The sequence below is a fragment of the Larimichthys crocea genome, chromosome XX (assembly GCF_000972845.2).
Source record: "Larimichthys crocea isolate SSNF chromosome XX, L_crocea_2.0, whole genome shotgun sequence".
Lineage (NCBI taxonomy): Eukaryota > Metazoa > Chordata > Actinopteri > Sciaenidae > Larimichthys > Larimichthys crocea.
This window is the reverse complement of record NC_040030.1, coordinates 8825865-8843458: the sequence shown is the minus strand read 5'-3', so window position 1 is coordinate 8843458 and position 17594 is coordinate 8825865. Positions and strand designations below refer to the sequence as shown.

At 40.2% G+C, this 17594-nt stretch overlaps 1 protein-coding gene across 1 annotated transcript in view; it reads right to left on the bottom strand.

Annotated features, from left to right (window-relative positions):
• plxna4 (plexin A4) overlaps nt 1-17594 on the bottom strand; it is a 212906-nt gene that overhangs the window by 63377 nt on the left and 131935 nt on the right. Inside the window, 2 exon segments of the mRNA XM_027272145.1 lie at nt 13225-13261; nt 14378-14478. Of these exon segments, the coding sequence (XP_027127946.1) occupies nt 13225-13261; nt 14378-14478 (138 nt within the window).

Below are 17594 nucleotides of genomic sequence, written 5' to 3'. Positions count from 1 at the left end.
TAACTCAATACAATCTCAGCATTCAGCATTTCTTTTATTGATCTTTCTGAAAAAACTATGTAATGTATTCCTGTCCATATTCTAAGACAAATCTGTAATTGCTGTAAAAGGGATGGAGCTTAGGGGAAATGTTTTTCTGTTTTGTTTTTTTTTTGTTAAAGGCAGCTCAAAACATAAATATTGAATAAAAATATTATTTATTCATTTTTATAAAATAACTCTCATCCTATTTAGACGTGCAAGATACACACACTGTTGAGAAAGGCTCTATTTGCAAGGCTGTATTTTTTGTTTTTAACAATGTTACAAATGTCAATGGATTCTCCTATTTAATACATAGGGCCCTACATTTACAGTCCATCATTTTTCCATAGATTCCACAATAGAACGGAAAAGTTAAATGACTTTACACCTCTCAGAGATGATGCAAAACAATGATGACGATGATGCCCAAAATCTCAATTTATAGCTCATGAGTGTCCATTATATAGGGAATAGAAAATGAGTAAAGGGGGTGATTTTTGACACAACCACAGTTTCACTTCAGCTGTGTGACAGAAATAAGCAGAGTAAACATTATGCAAAGACTTGTTAATGTCAAGTTCACACCAAATAACATTTTAGGTTAGGTTTTTATGTGTGTGAGTCACGATGTTTATGAGAAATAAATATGACTGCAAAGATTTACAGCCCACAATTTTTATGTTTTATAATGTATCTTGATATAGTTACAAGCTAAAACGACATAATGAGGCAGTGTGACTTAATGAGTGCAACAACTAGACCTGGCATGACTGGACTGGGGCCTGTTAATATATTATCATTAGAGAGAGGGTATATCACTTGCTCTAGGAAGTGGACAGGGGCCAATTTGTTTAGCTTGTTATGCAAATGCACAGTGAAATTTTCATTAAAACAAACAAACAAACAAACAAATGGCTTTGCTCAACTGCAACAAAGAACGTCAATCTGAAGAAAAGACCAGTGATTGCAAACACTTGTGGATTGATTTCCTGCTTCACTTATGTCTTTGTTGGACCCTTCAGCTATACTATGCTAATACTATGAAATAAAATAAATAAATAAAATGTTTGATTTTGTGCGAATAGCCAACTGACTATAAATAATGTTTATGCATAAGGATTCTCGTTGTACGAAGGCAGGCCTAGCCCTCTAGTCTGACATGATGTTTGCAATTCCAGCTTTTACTGTATATACTTCTTCACAGACTTGTTTTATGCTATATTAGTGATAAATAAAGGTGGTAGTGCAAGCCAGCACATTGTATTATAGGAACCTGAATGGCCTGTTTCTGTCTGGAGATGGCATATAGCCCTGCAGGGACTGTATGTTTCATCTCTTTCTCAGAGTCAGAAGGTCACAGACTTGCTGGGAAGGATGAGACAGCCAACAGGTCGAATTATTAGCTCTGACATCCCAGACACAGGCCATGCAGGGACTGTGACTCAGCAGAAGAGGGAGGCTTTTGCTTTTCTCTGAATCTCTCTACCTCCCTAGGGGTTGGACAATGGCAATACTGAAAAAAACAAACAAACAAACAAACAAACAAAAAACATGGTTTTCTCATTCAGTTCAATGCCACCACCACAATGGTGCAGTAGAAGGCCGACAAAATACAGAGTAGTATGAAAAAATGGTCCTGAGTCAAATTGTCTGTGGTACAATGCACTGCCATCTGCCAACACACTGTTTACCTCACAAACATTGACAAAGAAGAAAATTACTGTCATTCTGTCATTCTTCACTTTGGCTGAGAGTAGGATGGTCTACTGTGTGGTGTTTTGGCTTTCGGGAAGCCTTCAAACTGGACTTTCTGGTTTGTGTTTCATCTTCAAAATGCATAGTTCCATTGTGGGAAACACTTCTTCAATCGCTGACACTACTTTTATTTGATTTCTTTCCTGACATACACCCAAGTTTATGATCATTCTACTGTATCCTAAAAACCTACAGTCATGCTATAGTGGGGAATATCAGCTAACATGCATCTGTTTTCCTTTAAGATGTGGTCTTGCTTCCAGTCTGAATCCCTCACCAATGTGTTAGACATGTACACATATTGATTTGGATTAATCCAAACGTCCACGCCACTGTGAAGAGGAATTTATGTAGCTGCTCTGGCTGATTTGGGGCTCCAGTGGAAAGGATATTGAAGATATTGGCGTACATGGTTTAGCTGATGTAAGAGGTGGGTATTATCAGAGCAAAGCACTGGATAATTGTTTTCAATTACTATCCAGACAGACCTTGAAAGAAAAAAAGATTGCATCGTTTGTAACAATATGAAACAATCCCACCCTTTGTAAACATCAAAGAATAGGCCATTTAGAGAACCAGAAATCAAAGCGATTTAGATTTCAAATAACAGTCATAAAAAGCCTGACTGGGGCCATCTTCTTTCTGGAGAATTAGATGTCCAACATCTATTCATTTGGCTAGTAAACACTGTTGTTGTGCAGTGCTGTTTGACTGACTGGCAATGACACATTATGAGAGTGCAAGCTGAAAGGATTAGATTGGCCCTGAATGGAAACTAATCTGCACTCTTGTTTCTCAGAGCTTTTGATAAGGTGACACAATTAGAGTGAGGCCGAGAAAAGGGCAGACAAGGATTTTTAGCCTCTGCAATTGTGGATGATGAGGCAGTCACTGCCATTCAAAACTAGATGGTCTTGTGGATAATATATTTCATCACGCAATATTCATCATGATTTATCCCTTTTTGATGATTTCATTTACTACACTATTTAGAATACAAAATGAACTTACTATTCTGTTAAGTACCTGCACACAGAGCAGAAAACATGAAATTCTGATTCTAATTCAATGCCAGCCCTGTGACATGCCCTGTAAACTACATAAACAGTAATAACAAAGAGAATAATAACTTAAACAGAACCTTCTTCTGATTACATAATAATACCAAATTATAAAAATCAAAAACTTTAGAAAGAGTATATAAAAGAATAAAATTCACTCTTCAATGCAACACAAAGTAAAGTGTCAAAGACAGTATCAAACATAGAGTAGTCTGGTATTTTGATAGTATAACTCCAAGCTTGCAGCTGAAACTAGTCGAGTATCAGTGGGGCGCAGGTTGCAGGGCTCAGGGGAGAGCTGAGAAAGAATATACTAAAGAGAGGGTGCAGATGTATCTGGCCATGTGAGACTTCAGGTGTAATGCATAGCTAATGTGAGGCATGGAGAAGGTCAAGCAGTCTGGGAAATGAAAGCTATTAAATTCCCACAAAGCCGAGGTCCAGCCATGCTCAGCTCTATTAAATGCTCATGTCACTGGAGGAAACAAACACCTGAACATACAGCACATGCACGCACACACACCAGATATATGTCAAAAAGAATATATAGCACATGTATATATACACATAATAAATATACAAAAAATATGCATTCATATTCCTGTACACAAACAAAAGAAATAAACCTCTCCTGCTATGAAATTACAAGATTCTTTAAGTATTTGGTGTATACTACACAACTGGGTTCCTGCTGTTACAGCGCTGTTTGTGGTAAATCATTGCACAACAAACAGGCATTTTATGGTGTAACTGAAACCCAATTACCATACTACCTCATGCATCATCAGACACTATATGGAATCCTATACATACTAATAGCCTGAGGATGCATAACGTACTGTAGAGCAAGAGCTGTGTCACAGAGATTCAGTCAAATCACACATCTACATTCAGCCTTGCTCTATCCTCTCACTCAAACGTGTGACCAAAGACACACACACGCACACACTCACATACACAACAGTCAGCGTGCCCCCATGTGCTATCATTAAGAGTGGTGGTCCACAGAGCAGAAATCCACATGGAGGGGCCAGTGGGAGAGTCATTACCTGGCCCACTGGCCATGACCCTGTTACTCCCGTTTGTGGACACACACACACACACACACATAAACACACAGACACACACACATAATCTGTGTCTCACATATAAGCTCATACCAAAGACACAGAAATTGTAGAGTGGCTGCCCCCAAGTCTAAAAATCTCTGAGCCGTCCCCTTTACGTACTACCAATGCAAGAACACCGGCTGAGCGGAAAATTACACAGTAACACTGCCGCTGAGAGTTTGCACAGGTAACCATATGAGATAAAATGATCCTTCAAATATATATGTATATGTGTGTGTGTGTGTGTTTTTGTGTGTGTGTGTGTGAAGCAGGCAGAGAGCCTGATTTCAGCAATCAAAAGACATAAAAAGTTGAATAAAATGAGGGCTATTAGCACTTATTATTTCTAACAATATCTCACGCACACAAACACACACACAAATGGTGACCAGCAGTATCAATCTGGCCTTGCGGGCAAACAAGTAGCAGCTGTTTCTCTCTGCCGTGACTTTTGGTGCCTCACACTCCACCATGCAATGTTTAGCAGCTGTCAAAAGCTGTGCCACCGACTTCCTTTATCTCTCTTTCTATCTCACGTTCACACAAACAAACAAACAAACAAACGATCCCCTTGAGGAGCTATGCAATGGTGGGATGGTGTGGCTTATTAGGCTGTTTATCTAGCATATGTGATGCCAGTGCTACCCTTGAAGATGCCATTAGGCCAGCTTCTTTAGCAAATTTTGATCCCTATATTTCCTGCACTAGGAGTGACATGAGGGGGTTGCAATCTGCAACTAACCACTAGATGCCACTAAATTCTACACATTGGTCCTTTAAATGTTCAGAGTTCTAAGATTACTTATTCTTTGTATTTAATGATGACGAAGGTGAACTAACATGATATCCTAGATGGGATAAGACAGACAAAGGATGTGAAAGCTATTACTGGATTATTTCCAAATGGCTCATATATCACTGTCCCATTTATTACTACATCAAAACACAATCTGACCTCACATTCATAAAAATAAAAGCCTAGGCACTGACAAGGGAAGACAATGACATATCACTGCATTGCATCTACAGTATTATCCCAAAGTATTTGTGAATTGAAGTCCCCAGGCTGAGGATGTTTTCATAAGTGCCCTCTGAGGGTGATAGTGCAGGGCACTGGAGGGCTGCTTTTCAATGGAATCTCAATGGTGCACTTGGCTTTTATCTTTTATATATTGTGTTATGACCCTGCATGTGTGAAGCTGCAGATGGCAGCACATGATACTATTGATCCAGGCAATCAATATTCATCCTGTGGAGTTAAGGTGTGTTTATTCAAAGCCACAAGGCAGTTCCTAACTCTGAATGAGAAGACACATTGAAACTCTGCTATCATTTTCTATGCTTGATAAAAGAGCACTTGCAGGTCTCTGATACAGGTTTCTGTGTCAGACATAAGGCCTGATACTGTATGCTTTCTAACATGCAACTATAAAAATAATGTGATTCATTTCTGATGAATGTGTGCATTAGTGGTATATGGTGCCTATTCTAACTAAGGAGACACTCAGATTCATATTTTAGAATCAACACATAACATACAGAATGCTTGTGAAGAGCTTCTGGAAAATGCACATTCGAGACACTGTTTCCATTTTCTTCTAACTTTGAAGATTTCATTTCTACAGACAAACAGATCAAAGGGCTTGTCCATATAGTATACTGATACATAACTCATGCAGGGAAGGATGCATAGTGCTAAAAAAAACAACAACCCTGAAACCCTTTTCTTGCCTTTTCGTTTATCTATCAAAGGCATACAACATGATGGAAAGGTCTAAAGGATACACTGGAGATAATGCAATGTGGTTAAAGAAATTAGTGGTGTAAACAAAAAATGCCTTGTCGTTACTCAAAAGCGTCCAGCTTGTAAGTAAATCTATACATACAGATACATACTAATGATGTCATTATATTATTTTGGCAGGCATGAGTAATATCAGTGACAATGCTATCTGATATTAATACTGAACAATCAGTAGGGATTACTGTAGGATTATATAACATGGTGAGTACCCTCCCCCAGAGCTGCTCTCCATCATAGTCAAGATGAACCGTATGTGTGCGTATGTGTGTACACTCATATCCTCAACTAGAGTTCGTGCTCCTAGACTTTAATATATGCTCTCCACTTAAAGATTTCTCATCCCCACTCTTCCTGAGAATTTATGTAACGTCACGTCTCGTGGCATGGAATATATCGCCATATACCTCACTTCTTTTGACTGTCAGCACATTCATCCTCTCTGTCTCATGTCAGTCCTTGTGCCTGGTTCATGCTCTGCCGGACAAAAGAAACCAAAAGCAGACACCTTCCCCACTGTGAGTGTCTGTGTTTCTCTCTGTGCGGTAGGGTGACAATAGGTGACAGTGAGCAATGGTCCTGACTTAAAAGTGGGCATGCAGCTGTTGTGTGTGTGTGCCTGTGCATGTGTGTTGGGGCTAGGCAGATTGGTGTGTATGTGTGTGCACGCGTCTTCATACTATGCTGGTGACAGTTGAGGGAGAACTAAGAGGTGCAGAACTCCGTTCCATCCTGATGCCCCTGTCACTTCTTGGCCTTGTTCGCTTCCCTCAACTTCCTTTAGCATCCAGCAAAAGGTGGAGGGTGGTGGTAAAGGGGGAAAGGGTGAAACTAGTCACCCATACTCAGGGGATGGCCATCCTCCCCTGGGCACAGACATCAGAGCAAGTGCCATGGATGGCAAGGATCTCAAGATCAAAAAACAACTCTGAATAAGTTTAACTTTGAGAGTTAGCTAAGTTATTTTTCTGCAGTGTTTAATACCATTGTTGGGAATATTAAGCTGTCATGGTTGCTACTAATTCTAAGTTGCTTAAGTTGTGATTAAAGAGCTCTAGATCAATAATTACTTGGAAAGCCAGATCGTTGGCACTGCAAAAAAATCAATAAATGGAACTGGGAATTGATTGAGGTCTACTATTATTGATGTTCTGATCTGTAAAATGCATCTCAGAGGAGATTCAAAGTGCAGTGGATACACATGGGAAGCCTAAGTCAAACTTCCCTTTATTGGGAATCTGTTAATGTCTGGTTATGTTGATATAGTCCAGCAGTTGGTTTAAAAGCTACTGGCATCTGTGTTTTTATTCTTACAGTATCTAGTTCAACTCAGGATAACACAATCCTGCTGTTTTCTTTATCATCTCCCGTTAATCTTTTTTTTCCCCTTTATGATTTCCTCTCTGTCCTTGCATCTTGAATCAGAAAGTCCAGTTGTTAAATTATTATTCCACAAAGCAATTTGTTTTCCTATCATGTTTTTTTCTTCATTATCACAAATAAATTAACCATTGGATATTTTTTTCATTTCATTATTCTTTTGTAGCTTTTCTCATTCTTTCCTTTGAGTAATAAATTAATTTCAGTTGTGTGTAGGTGACATTTTCATTCAGTTAGACCATGATGCCAGCAGGAGAGAAAACATGGTAAGAGTTGGCAAGGTTAAATATAGACTATATAGGACACTAAAGAACACCACCACTATTGTGCATTCAAACAGGCAATTACATATATAACTTATTAATGCAGTATCCACCTACTCACTTCTAGCTTGGCCTCTAATATAATGCCACAGCTAATGTTGTTTGTTAAAAGGTGGCTGGCCTAATGTCTTATTTTAAAATTGGAGGAAAAACTTTCTTTTGGTTTAAACAACTCCTTTCTCTGTTGACAATTTGTTTCAAAGCACTTACAGCTATCTCCAGGGGGAGGCTGGTGATCACCACAACCAAACAAGAGTCCCTGGTAGCATGCTAATTGTGGCACTGCAGTTTAATTAGCATTAGTGTGGCATACCACAGTAATGAGCACACTGAGGTAACGGATGACTGTGACACAGCGACAGGTAGCGGCAATGCAGAATTAATATGAGAGAGACGGGGGAGAGAGAGAAAGAAAAACACATTCAGTGGATCTGCCAATTAGCTTTTCCCTCTGAAAAGGTTATTCATTTGACAGCACCAAAGATGTCTTGGGAAAACAAAGGATTCAGAAGACAAGGAGGTTTGCAGCATGACTTGCAAGTTTTATCAGCCATTTTGTGTTTACTTATGACTTCTTGAACTTTTTTGGTATACAAATAAGCTTGTACATGTGTGAGACGGCTATTTATCAAGTACGATTGTGTGCCTCGAGAACAGAACTTCATCAAAGCATTTAGACTCATCTTATCTCTTCCTTTGATAACCCAAAGTGCTACCAGAGTGTTGTCTGGGTCCACTGATTTACAAGGATTCCCCTGTGTATTACAATTTACCTCTAGAAGTTTACTATTGATTGTATAGAGAAGTCTTCTCTAATTAACTAGGAGAAGGTATTTATTTGCCTGTGGCCCGTGGCTCAGATGACTTTACTGTTCCACTACAGGAACGAGGGATCAATGTTTATGAGTGTTTGGAGGAAGAGAGGAAAGCAGAGTTTGAAGGAGTAAAAGAGATGCTGTTCATGGGCAAAAACACTTCTAATACTGGGATCTGACACATGTGGATCACATGTGTGCACAGGCAAAAGTGTATAATAGGGTACAATGCAACAAAACAAATATTGAAATAAATGCAGTCTGGGTGGATTCATGGAAGCATAAATATGTGTGGTCACACACAAACAAAAATCTGTATGACAAGCCTGCTGGAGATGGAGTGTGATTTGAATGATAGTGACGGGAGGAAGAGGGCAGACAGAGAAATAGAAAAGTGAGAAAAAGTGAGAAAGACAAAATGGTTTCAGCACACTGGGAATATTACGCCTATCGCAGCCAAAAGCAGAGATTGAGATATGTCAAACCAATTATTAATGTGAAGATATTGCAACATTAGCACCACTTGTTCCAAATTGACACAAATATCGCAGAGCAATGTGAGATATTCTCAACATCCATGCCAAATATGATGACATTCATTTTGACAATGCTACTTCCCCAAATATGGTTTCCAATCTGTCTGGCTGTCAAGCATGACAGGCACGTTGACAGTGTAGTTAACCACTTACAAAACTGACAGCTGACAGACCGGCATTAGGGAAGTTAACTTATCCATAACATAGCTGTAACATTTCTGGCATACTGGCTCATTGCAGAAATGCCCCTGCCCTATTTGGGGAGGTTCAAAAGTGGATGGAAACCACACAGGAAAAGGAAAATGTCAGACTAGCATTATACTGTTCAAAACAAAACAACCCAAAAAACAAAAACAAAAAAAATACGACAACAAAAAAGTAAGATACAAAACCCCATGGTTTTTCTGAATTAACAAACACAATTAGAAAGTGAGAATAAACGAAAATAATATACTGTGGTTTACAAATCCTTAGGTCTATACGCATATATAACAAAACACAGATGCTATAATTAAATTAGCAACCTTTATTCCATTAATTTAGTTTAAATACTGGAGTGTGGAATAAATAATACATATGCACAACATAAGCATGTATGCATTTATGTTTGTTTCTGTGCACAGTCCTATACTATGCTTCTTACACACTCCCTTATAGGTAATCTTCTGTACGAGTCCTCTATGAGACCCTCCTTTGACTGACAGAGTGTGACATCCAATGTCAGTGGTAAAAGAGTGGAAAGAAGGAGAATGATGAAAAGCGGGGCTGATATGAGTGAAGAATTTCCTTTCACCTGCCGAGCTAGACAGGCATTAGCATAAGTCATGCATCTCAGCAGAAAAGAACATGAGCGTGATAGGCCAAGACAGTTTGGTTGACAGGTGAGGCTTCAGGTTTACTCGAATAGTGGCAGGGCTAACTGCAGGGGGGGGGGGGGGGTCTGACACAAAGTTTTCTATAGGACTTGAAAAACACATAGGGGGCATATAGGACATAGAGTTAATAGGATAAATATATGTCTATAAATTAAGACATTTGCTTTTCTAAATGAATGGTCAGTTTTTGCCAAGGGCAATAACTGCAAACACACACAGGTGCACTATCCACTCCTGTTGATTTCCTCCCCTGTACTATTGATTGCCTTTCTCCTCTTCCCCTGGTGTTCTCTCTAACAGCTCCTCTCACCGATCTATAAAGTAAATAAAGGCAATGCTGATAGGGAGAGAGAGAGAGAGAGAGAGAGAGAGAGAGAGAGCTTGCATTCTGTTTGCTCTCAGACCAGCGAGGTGATTTCAAGGTTGATTGGGAACAACAAACTATCTGGACAAACACTTTGAAGATGAACCGCATGCTCTCCTTCCCCTCAACACTCCTCCTTCCAGCACAAATAAGTGTGGGTGGGGGAGATTCTAAGAGTTCCTTGTGTTTTTGCCTTTTTGCTATATGGAATTAAAGATGTATTGTTTAAGCCTTTGGTCTGCAGTCAGTGTACTTGGCACAGTGCCCGTTTTTCACTTTTTTTTAAATTCTTTGTAGATTTATCTTTAACTTACAACAACATTTCACAACAGAGCACTGCAGTGAATATGAACACTCAATTAAAATTCACAAAACATCCATCTGTTGTCCCTTTACTACACAGCACTGTGAACTGACCCTGTGGGCATCGAAATGCTGCCACTCACTTATGGATGCTCATTCATTGGTCTTCCCTTCGGCTAATGCCAGATTAATCAATTCAAGCTATGGCTGAGAAGGACTCTTGGCCAATCACAGAACTGTAGGAAAACATGAGGACTTTGTAGTAGTGGTTTATTAAAACATCACTATACAGTAGTAAAAATGAGTGGATAGTGGAGTCTTGGCAGCTGAAGTCTGTGTTGTTTTTCTGTCATTCAATGACTCCCCCTTTTAAAAGCTCTGCTGTCCATAAAATAAAACTACACTTGAGTGTCCATCATTCCAATTAATGCTGTTATATTATTTTTGAATGAACAAGTCCCTTCAGGGGTTCAACATCCACCCAACCAATTCCACTATTTTTTTTATTTGAGTCACTCCTTAGAGCAAGATGAATAAAAATGTTATTCTGTCAAGATACTCAAGTGGGGTTGAGAGGAGAATGAAGGACATAGGATGAATATTTATATCCTTTGAATATCGAACACTGGTTATATTGCATTTGATATGACCTGGAGAGAAGGGCTATGTTTAATGTATGTGTATACTGTTTGTATGTGTTAGACCTACTCACCAAGGACAGACTTAATGCATTGTTAATTCACGGTCACACTATCTACCTTACAAGCGTTCTTTTCTTTCTTCAATTTTCTTTATCCTTCAGCCTATTTAAATTGTTTACTACAACACTTGTTGCCTATTTCTCCTTGGGGGTTTGGAGGATGAGCAGTATTATTATTATTATTAATGTTTGACAGTTAAAGTCTGTTGATTTCAGAGAGTGCAAATATGATAAAAATAGAGGTTAATGACAAAGATAAGTGTTTTCTTAAAAGTATTAAAACTAATTTACGGAGTGTGTTTCCTCTGTATTGTCACTACGACTAGCCACGTGCTATGTGGATTCTCTTCTCTTTGGATGTTTGCAGGACCTGCTGGGATGCACTCCATCAACTATTAATGGTTTTGCACCACTACTGACCTCATGTAACATGTCTTTAAATAAGAGGGGCATGGGGATGAGAGATTTATACACACAGTGTATCTGAGCCATTTCCTAATGGTGTTCGCTTAGGGACTATCAAAGCATAAATTTCCTGACCTTGTCATCTCAATGTGTGTTCAGAAAGCCAATTATTTTATAATCATCCTCAAGAGAATAAACAAAACTAACCTGTGGGGAAAAGGTGACGCACTGACGCAGTGTACTGTATATGTGTGGTAGTGTATGTACCTATACGTGTGCACATACATTTGCATCTCCGATGTATCATTCACGAAACATGCTCCTATATTCCACGGCACAGATCTTTCACAGACTGTCCCACTGAATTTTATCTGTAAATCAATATTTAATGAAATGTGTCAAAGATAAGGAAAAAAACAGGGAGTGAATAGATTTGAATATTTTGCTCCAAAAGCATTTGCCAGTGTCTAGCTAACTAATTCAGGATATTGGGTATTGCTGAATTGCCCTCCATTGTTTTGCACAAGTCACACTGTTGTACCGTCCTTTTCCAGGCTATTGTAAATTCCAGGTAAAGCTTAAACTTTACAGTAAGTTGCCTTAAGTAAATGGGGCTAACGCAATAAATATCTCAGGTGCCAAAGACTAACAGTGGTTAATATAACAGAAGGACATAGAGCAGGAAAACAGGGGTGATTACAGCGGAGTCCTGCCTCTGGTAGAGGTGACGCTCGGGGGAGCTTCAGTTACACCAAAGACCCATTAAGAATTCACAAGCTGGAGGATGGAGAGCGATGAGGAGAGAAAGGTAAACCTGTGGTCAATCAGTCGCACTAGGTTGCGCATTTTACGTGTGTTTGAGTGTCTGTGTGCTACAGGGGTGAAGGAGAAGCAAAACTGTTTGTCCAAAAAGTGTGTGTGCGTATGGTGTGTGCACACACCATGCACAAAACACACCTGTGATCTCCCTTTCTGCCCTTGTAATGGTCAAACACCTAGACACCTGAGATCGACTAAAGTGGCATTTTGGTTATTTTCTCTCTTTCTCTCTCTCTCTGGGCTCTATTCTCGTTTTGGCGACTTGACACCAATTCTCCAACAAGAAAGGTATGTGTGCGCCTAAGTGTACGCCTGTCCTTGTGTGTATGTGTGTGAAGAGAGGGGTGAGCTGAGGTGAGCCGATTCTATCAGACTAAGTGTGACAGGCCAATCTGTGGCCAACCATTTACCCTGGCTGGGAGGATGTCCCGGGTGTTAATGGGCTTGTATACGTATACACAGACACACACACACACACACACACACACACACAGTAACATTCACTTGCATGGGGACCATTTTCACATACAGTCGCACAACCTTAAGATTTTTAATTGGAAGCACATTTCAAGTGGCAAATATCTGCAAGACAGCTGCTGACTGGTTGGCTTTAATTTTTTGTTTACACTGATGTGTTTCTTTATCTTCAGATGAATTCTCTTCAAACTAAATGATATGCTTGGAACACATTGTTGTGATTTATGTTTGGTATTGGTACAAATTCTAAACAAACTCTGGGTTTATGCATCATACATTCATGCATGGGCATGTGTGTGTGAGAGAGCAGAGACTTTGCCTCTAACCTCTGTTATGTGACCCATAACCCATCCGAGTGTGTCCTGTCTGCTAATGCACTTTTTACCCTGGAGACCTCAAACTTATTCATCCTCTATTTCTCCTTCCTTCACTCTACTGCACACAAACTTGCACTTCTTCACTAAGACCTTTTCAGACCTCTGTCAATTTCTCACATCACTCCTCTTTTAAAGGTCTTCTACTCTTGTGAATTTTGTATCCAGGATGACAATTCTGATGGCTTCATTATTATTATTATTTTATTTTTTTGTCCTTTCTTATAATTTACTGTTCTCTACTATTCTGCTTCTGTGCCTTTCTCCTTTTGTCATTTCACTCATCTCTTATTTTCTCAGTCTATCTGTACATCATCTGTACATACCGTCTTTTTGGGTTTCAGTATGCATGTTCCTCTTACTCACACTACTTCTCTGCCCTCACCATGTCCTCTCATGCCAGCAGGGATGAAGGTCCTAAATGTACTCAGTCTCACTCACTCGCGCACACACACACACACACACACACACACACACTCTACCCAAGGGCTAGCACCAACACAAGAAACCAATTTTCAATTTACAGTGGAGTGGGAAATCTCCCTGCCCCCAGCAAGCACTATCTTCGACTGCAATCTTGAGGTACAAGGGTCTGACAGCAGCTGGGATGTGTGTGAATTTGACATGTGAGAGAATAACTCAGACTGGCATACATACAGGCTTAAAAGTAAAGCAAAAGAAAAAAAAGAAGAAGAAGAAAGAACAGGTTAGTACAAAAGAGAGTGAGTCAATTGTGGTTAATAAGATAACTGAACCGTTTCCAGTTTAGTTACAATAATAGAAGCTACCACTCTCCTCATGTCAACTCCTAAAGTTTGGAGTGTTGCCCATCAGAGGCCTGGCAATGTCTGTGCTCTCACCAGGCTCTGGTTTCAGAGCTGGTAAACAATGCCAGTGGTTAGGTTTGGTAATGGATCCAAGGGGGGATGCTGGCACAATGCCGAGCCCCAGGAAAGCAATCTGAGAGTTGGCCTGGGTTGGTGAGAGGAGTCCCTGAATGCTCATGGGCTGCAAGGGATGGAGTACTGGGCATGGGCCCAGGCGTCATGGAGGTAGGGGAGGCTAACAACCCAAACACCACACCCCCCACCAACCCCCAGCCAGGCTGTCTGGTTAGTATGTTTGAATAAACTAGAAGGAAGGGAGAAAAACATGTTTGTATTCCTGAAAAATGAAAGCTGAAAAGAGAAATACTCATGTGCAGGGTGCGTTTGTATTCACGTGTGCACGTCTATGACAGTTCCAGTCGTACTTACATGTTGTGCAGGACACACCAGCCACAGTGGGGATCCCCTGATCCGAGACACTCACTGCAGGTTGAGTACTGACCACAGGCCTCCACTGGCACCCTTGACAGCTGCAGAGAAACATACAACAATTAAACACGGTGGATTTCAAAATGATGAGCATAAATATTAAGAGATCACATTACCACAAGACACACAGTGAAAGTGAAATCCCCCCAACCCACCAAAACTGAAATGTTTCAAAGAATCATCAATCAATCAAATACTGTTTTAAGTCATTTGCTAACTTACAAAAATCATCAGGTTAGACAAGCATAATGAATTTCTATTCCTTGTGCACCACTTATGCTTACAGGTAAACCAAAACGAAAAAATAGAGTGTAAATAAAGATGTACTTGGAATATGAATCATTGGATAATGGTCAGTTTTCATGGTCAGAAGTGCTGCTTCTAATCTACTAGAAATGTATCAGAGTACTTCAGACAACAGAACAGGACACAAATAGAACTTGTGATCAGATACAACACAAAGTATGTGTAGGTGGAGAAGTGATCTTTCCTCGAAACACAATACACATGTTGTTGCTTAATTATTGTTTTTGAACACTAATTAGGGGCCATATACACTTGAACTGCAAAAACAAACAAACATACCAAACTAATATGTGAAGTGATTGCACAGTATTTTGCATCGGCACTGATTTTCATAAAAATGTAACTGCTTGACAGCTTCCATCTTTCTCCACTGGCCCCATATGGGAAACTTGGCCACTTGGGAGAGCAGTCCATCTATTATGATATATAGCCCTGCCAATTCAAACTGGCATTGACTGGCACTGATTGGCATGGGCCTTGAGTGGCCAAGCACAAGGGGCAAAGCTATGGTAGCTCTCAGCCATCCCCTCCTCTTGTCGCCATGGTAACAGGATGGTGCAATAATAGGTGTTGCTGGCACTTTTGATTAATGAGCCGTCATTGGTGGATGACCGCTGTCACTCACGCTGCTCACCGATGACAGCCAGGACAGAGAGACGACATCATCAGTGTGGGAATGATATTGGGTTATGATGAGGGTAAAGCTCTGTGTGTGCGTGTGTATGTTTGTATTTGTGCATGCACCTGCACACTAACTGGAGTTTCAGTGTTGAAATGAATTTTAGATACAGGTAAACAAATCTTTTGTCTCACTCTGTCACATTATTAGGCATGTTGAACAAATGTTTTCTCTTTGAAGATTTGAGATTTAAGAATCCTACTTAAACAGAAATATATAAGCATTTACAAATCATCACATTTCTATTCATCCCATTTGGACACACACTTACTTGTACAAAGTATCTACCTACAAATAATATAACTTTGCAGTATAAAGAAGAAGCGAAATATACACATTGAGTGTTAAGTCTAAGGTAAAAACATGCAACAAGCATCATCACAGCTTCCTCAGGAGGATGTGAATCTAGTGCCTCATTTAAAAGACACTATGGCAGTGATGATGGGCACATATCTGGAATCTAGGCAATTTTGAAATTACTTCACAGCTTCAACACCGCCTCCAATGGATGCTCAGGTTCATATTATTTTCTTTATACCTGCAGATATAAGTGATGCAATTATACCTGTATTCGTACCACATTTTACTGACTCAATAGCATATTTGAGGGTATGAAAAGTACCGTAATTAAACCGTCCAATGTAGGGCATGGCAGAATGTAACAAGAGATCAGAAACGCCTATGTGTAGTGGTATCTCTAAAGCGCAGCCTGGCACTGACGGCGGTTTCTCTCTGTCGGATGCACAGACTATCACACAGCACATCTCTGCCTGCTTCTCAGCCTCTCTCCCTCTCTCTCTCTCTTTCAAATAAAAACTAACCGAGTCAGTGCAACAATTTTTGCCCACACTTGCAGTGGCAGTCATATTTCAACACGTGTGCACACAGATGCACGAGGCCCACAAAGGCGCACACACACTGTCAACTGAAGTCAGACACTGACACGCTGGCACGATGGAGATACTTTAAAAACACACTGATGCATCATTCACCATCTTGCTCTCTACATTTATGTCTTTTCTGTGCTTCTCTCCAAATACTATAAATAGCATACTCAGGCAGACGTGCACACACACAGACACAGATTCACACACAGCTAAATAAATTCAGAAGGAGTGCATCTCCATGCCAAAGTCAAGAGGAACCCCGCCTGCTTTTACAGATTATAAACAATGCATGTGCATCTTTATGTGTTAACTCTGTGTGTGTTGAAAGAAGAATAAAATCAGCTGGTATGTTTTGCCCCCCAAACTGTGTAGAGGCACATTTGCATTAGATAGATAAAGGGAATGAGTTTCAGATGGAATTAGAGAGATAGTGGCACAAGAGTGTGTGCACATGATCAAACTCAACAGTAATCCTCATTCCATCTCACATGATAGATTCCCTCCCTCCGTGTCACTCTCCAGCAAGTCTGCCCCTCCTCCTAAGATCCACCACTGCCAGCTAAATAACCTGTTAGTCACAGAACAGAAAGGCCATTGTGTTAGCCTATAGAAGGATATCAGCTGCCAAAGCCTTATCATGGGTTTATGAAACCACAATCTCTCCGTGTTCGTGTGTGTGCACGTTTATGTAATCTACGTAGCTATGTCACCGCATCGAGTGGTTTGTCACCTTGTGATCTGCCATAAAAGTTAAGCACCCAGACAGAACTGTAGCAAACAATGCCACCATATCTGAACGCTTTATAATTTAACACTTCATCGGTGGCAGATATGCTGATACACACACCAGCCACATGTACACACGTATACAAAAACACGCGCGGATTTAGAAGGGACCTCCTGATGCCTATCGAGGCCTCAGACGCTGGCATCTGGGGAAATGGTTTTCTCGACAGATAAAATACACACACCACATTCAGAACCCAGCAGAAGCAATGGGTCCCAATGAAAATCCTCTGTTCCAGAGCACGGATCCTGATATCATTCATTCTCCCTCTGTCTGTCTGTCTGTCTGTCTCTGTCACTCAGATGCTCTGAGGTGTGTAAGATCATACATTCATCATCTCTCCAGAGCCACCAATCTCTATCTGACACACGCACACACACACAAATGCACACACACTCAAGCAGGCAACACTTTTGTCCCCTCTTTTATCAAAAAAATTGAGGGATTTGGTGGCTAAACGACCCAATGCACCCCTTGTCTCTCTCATCTCGATATCAC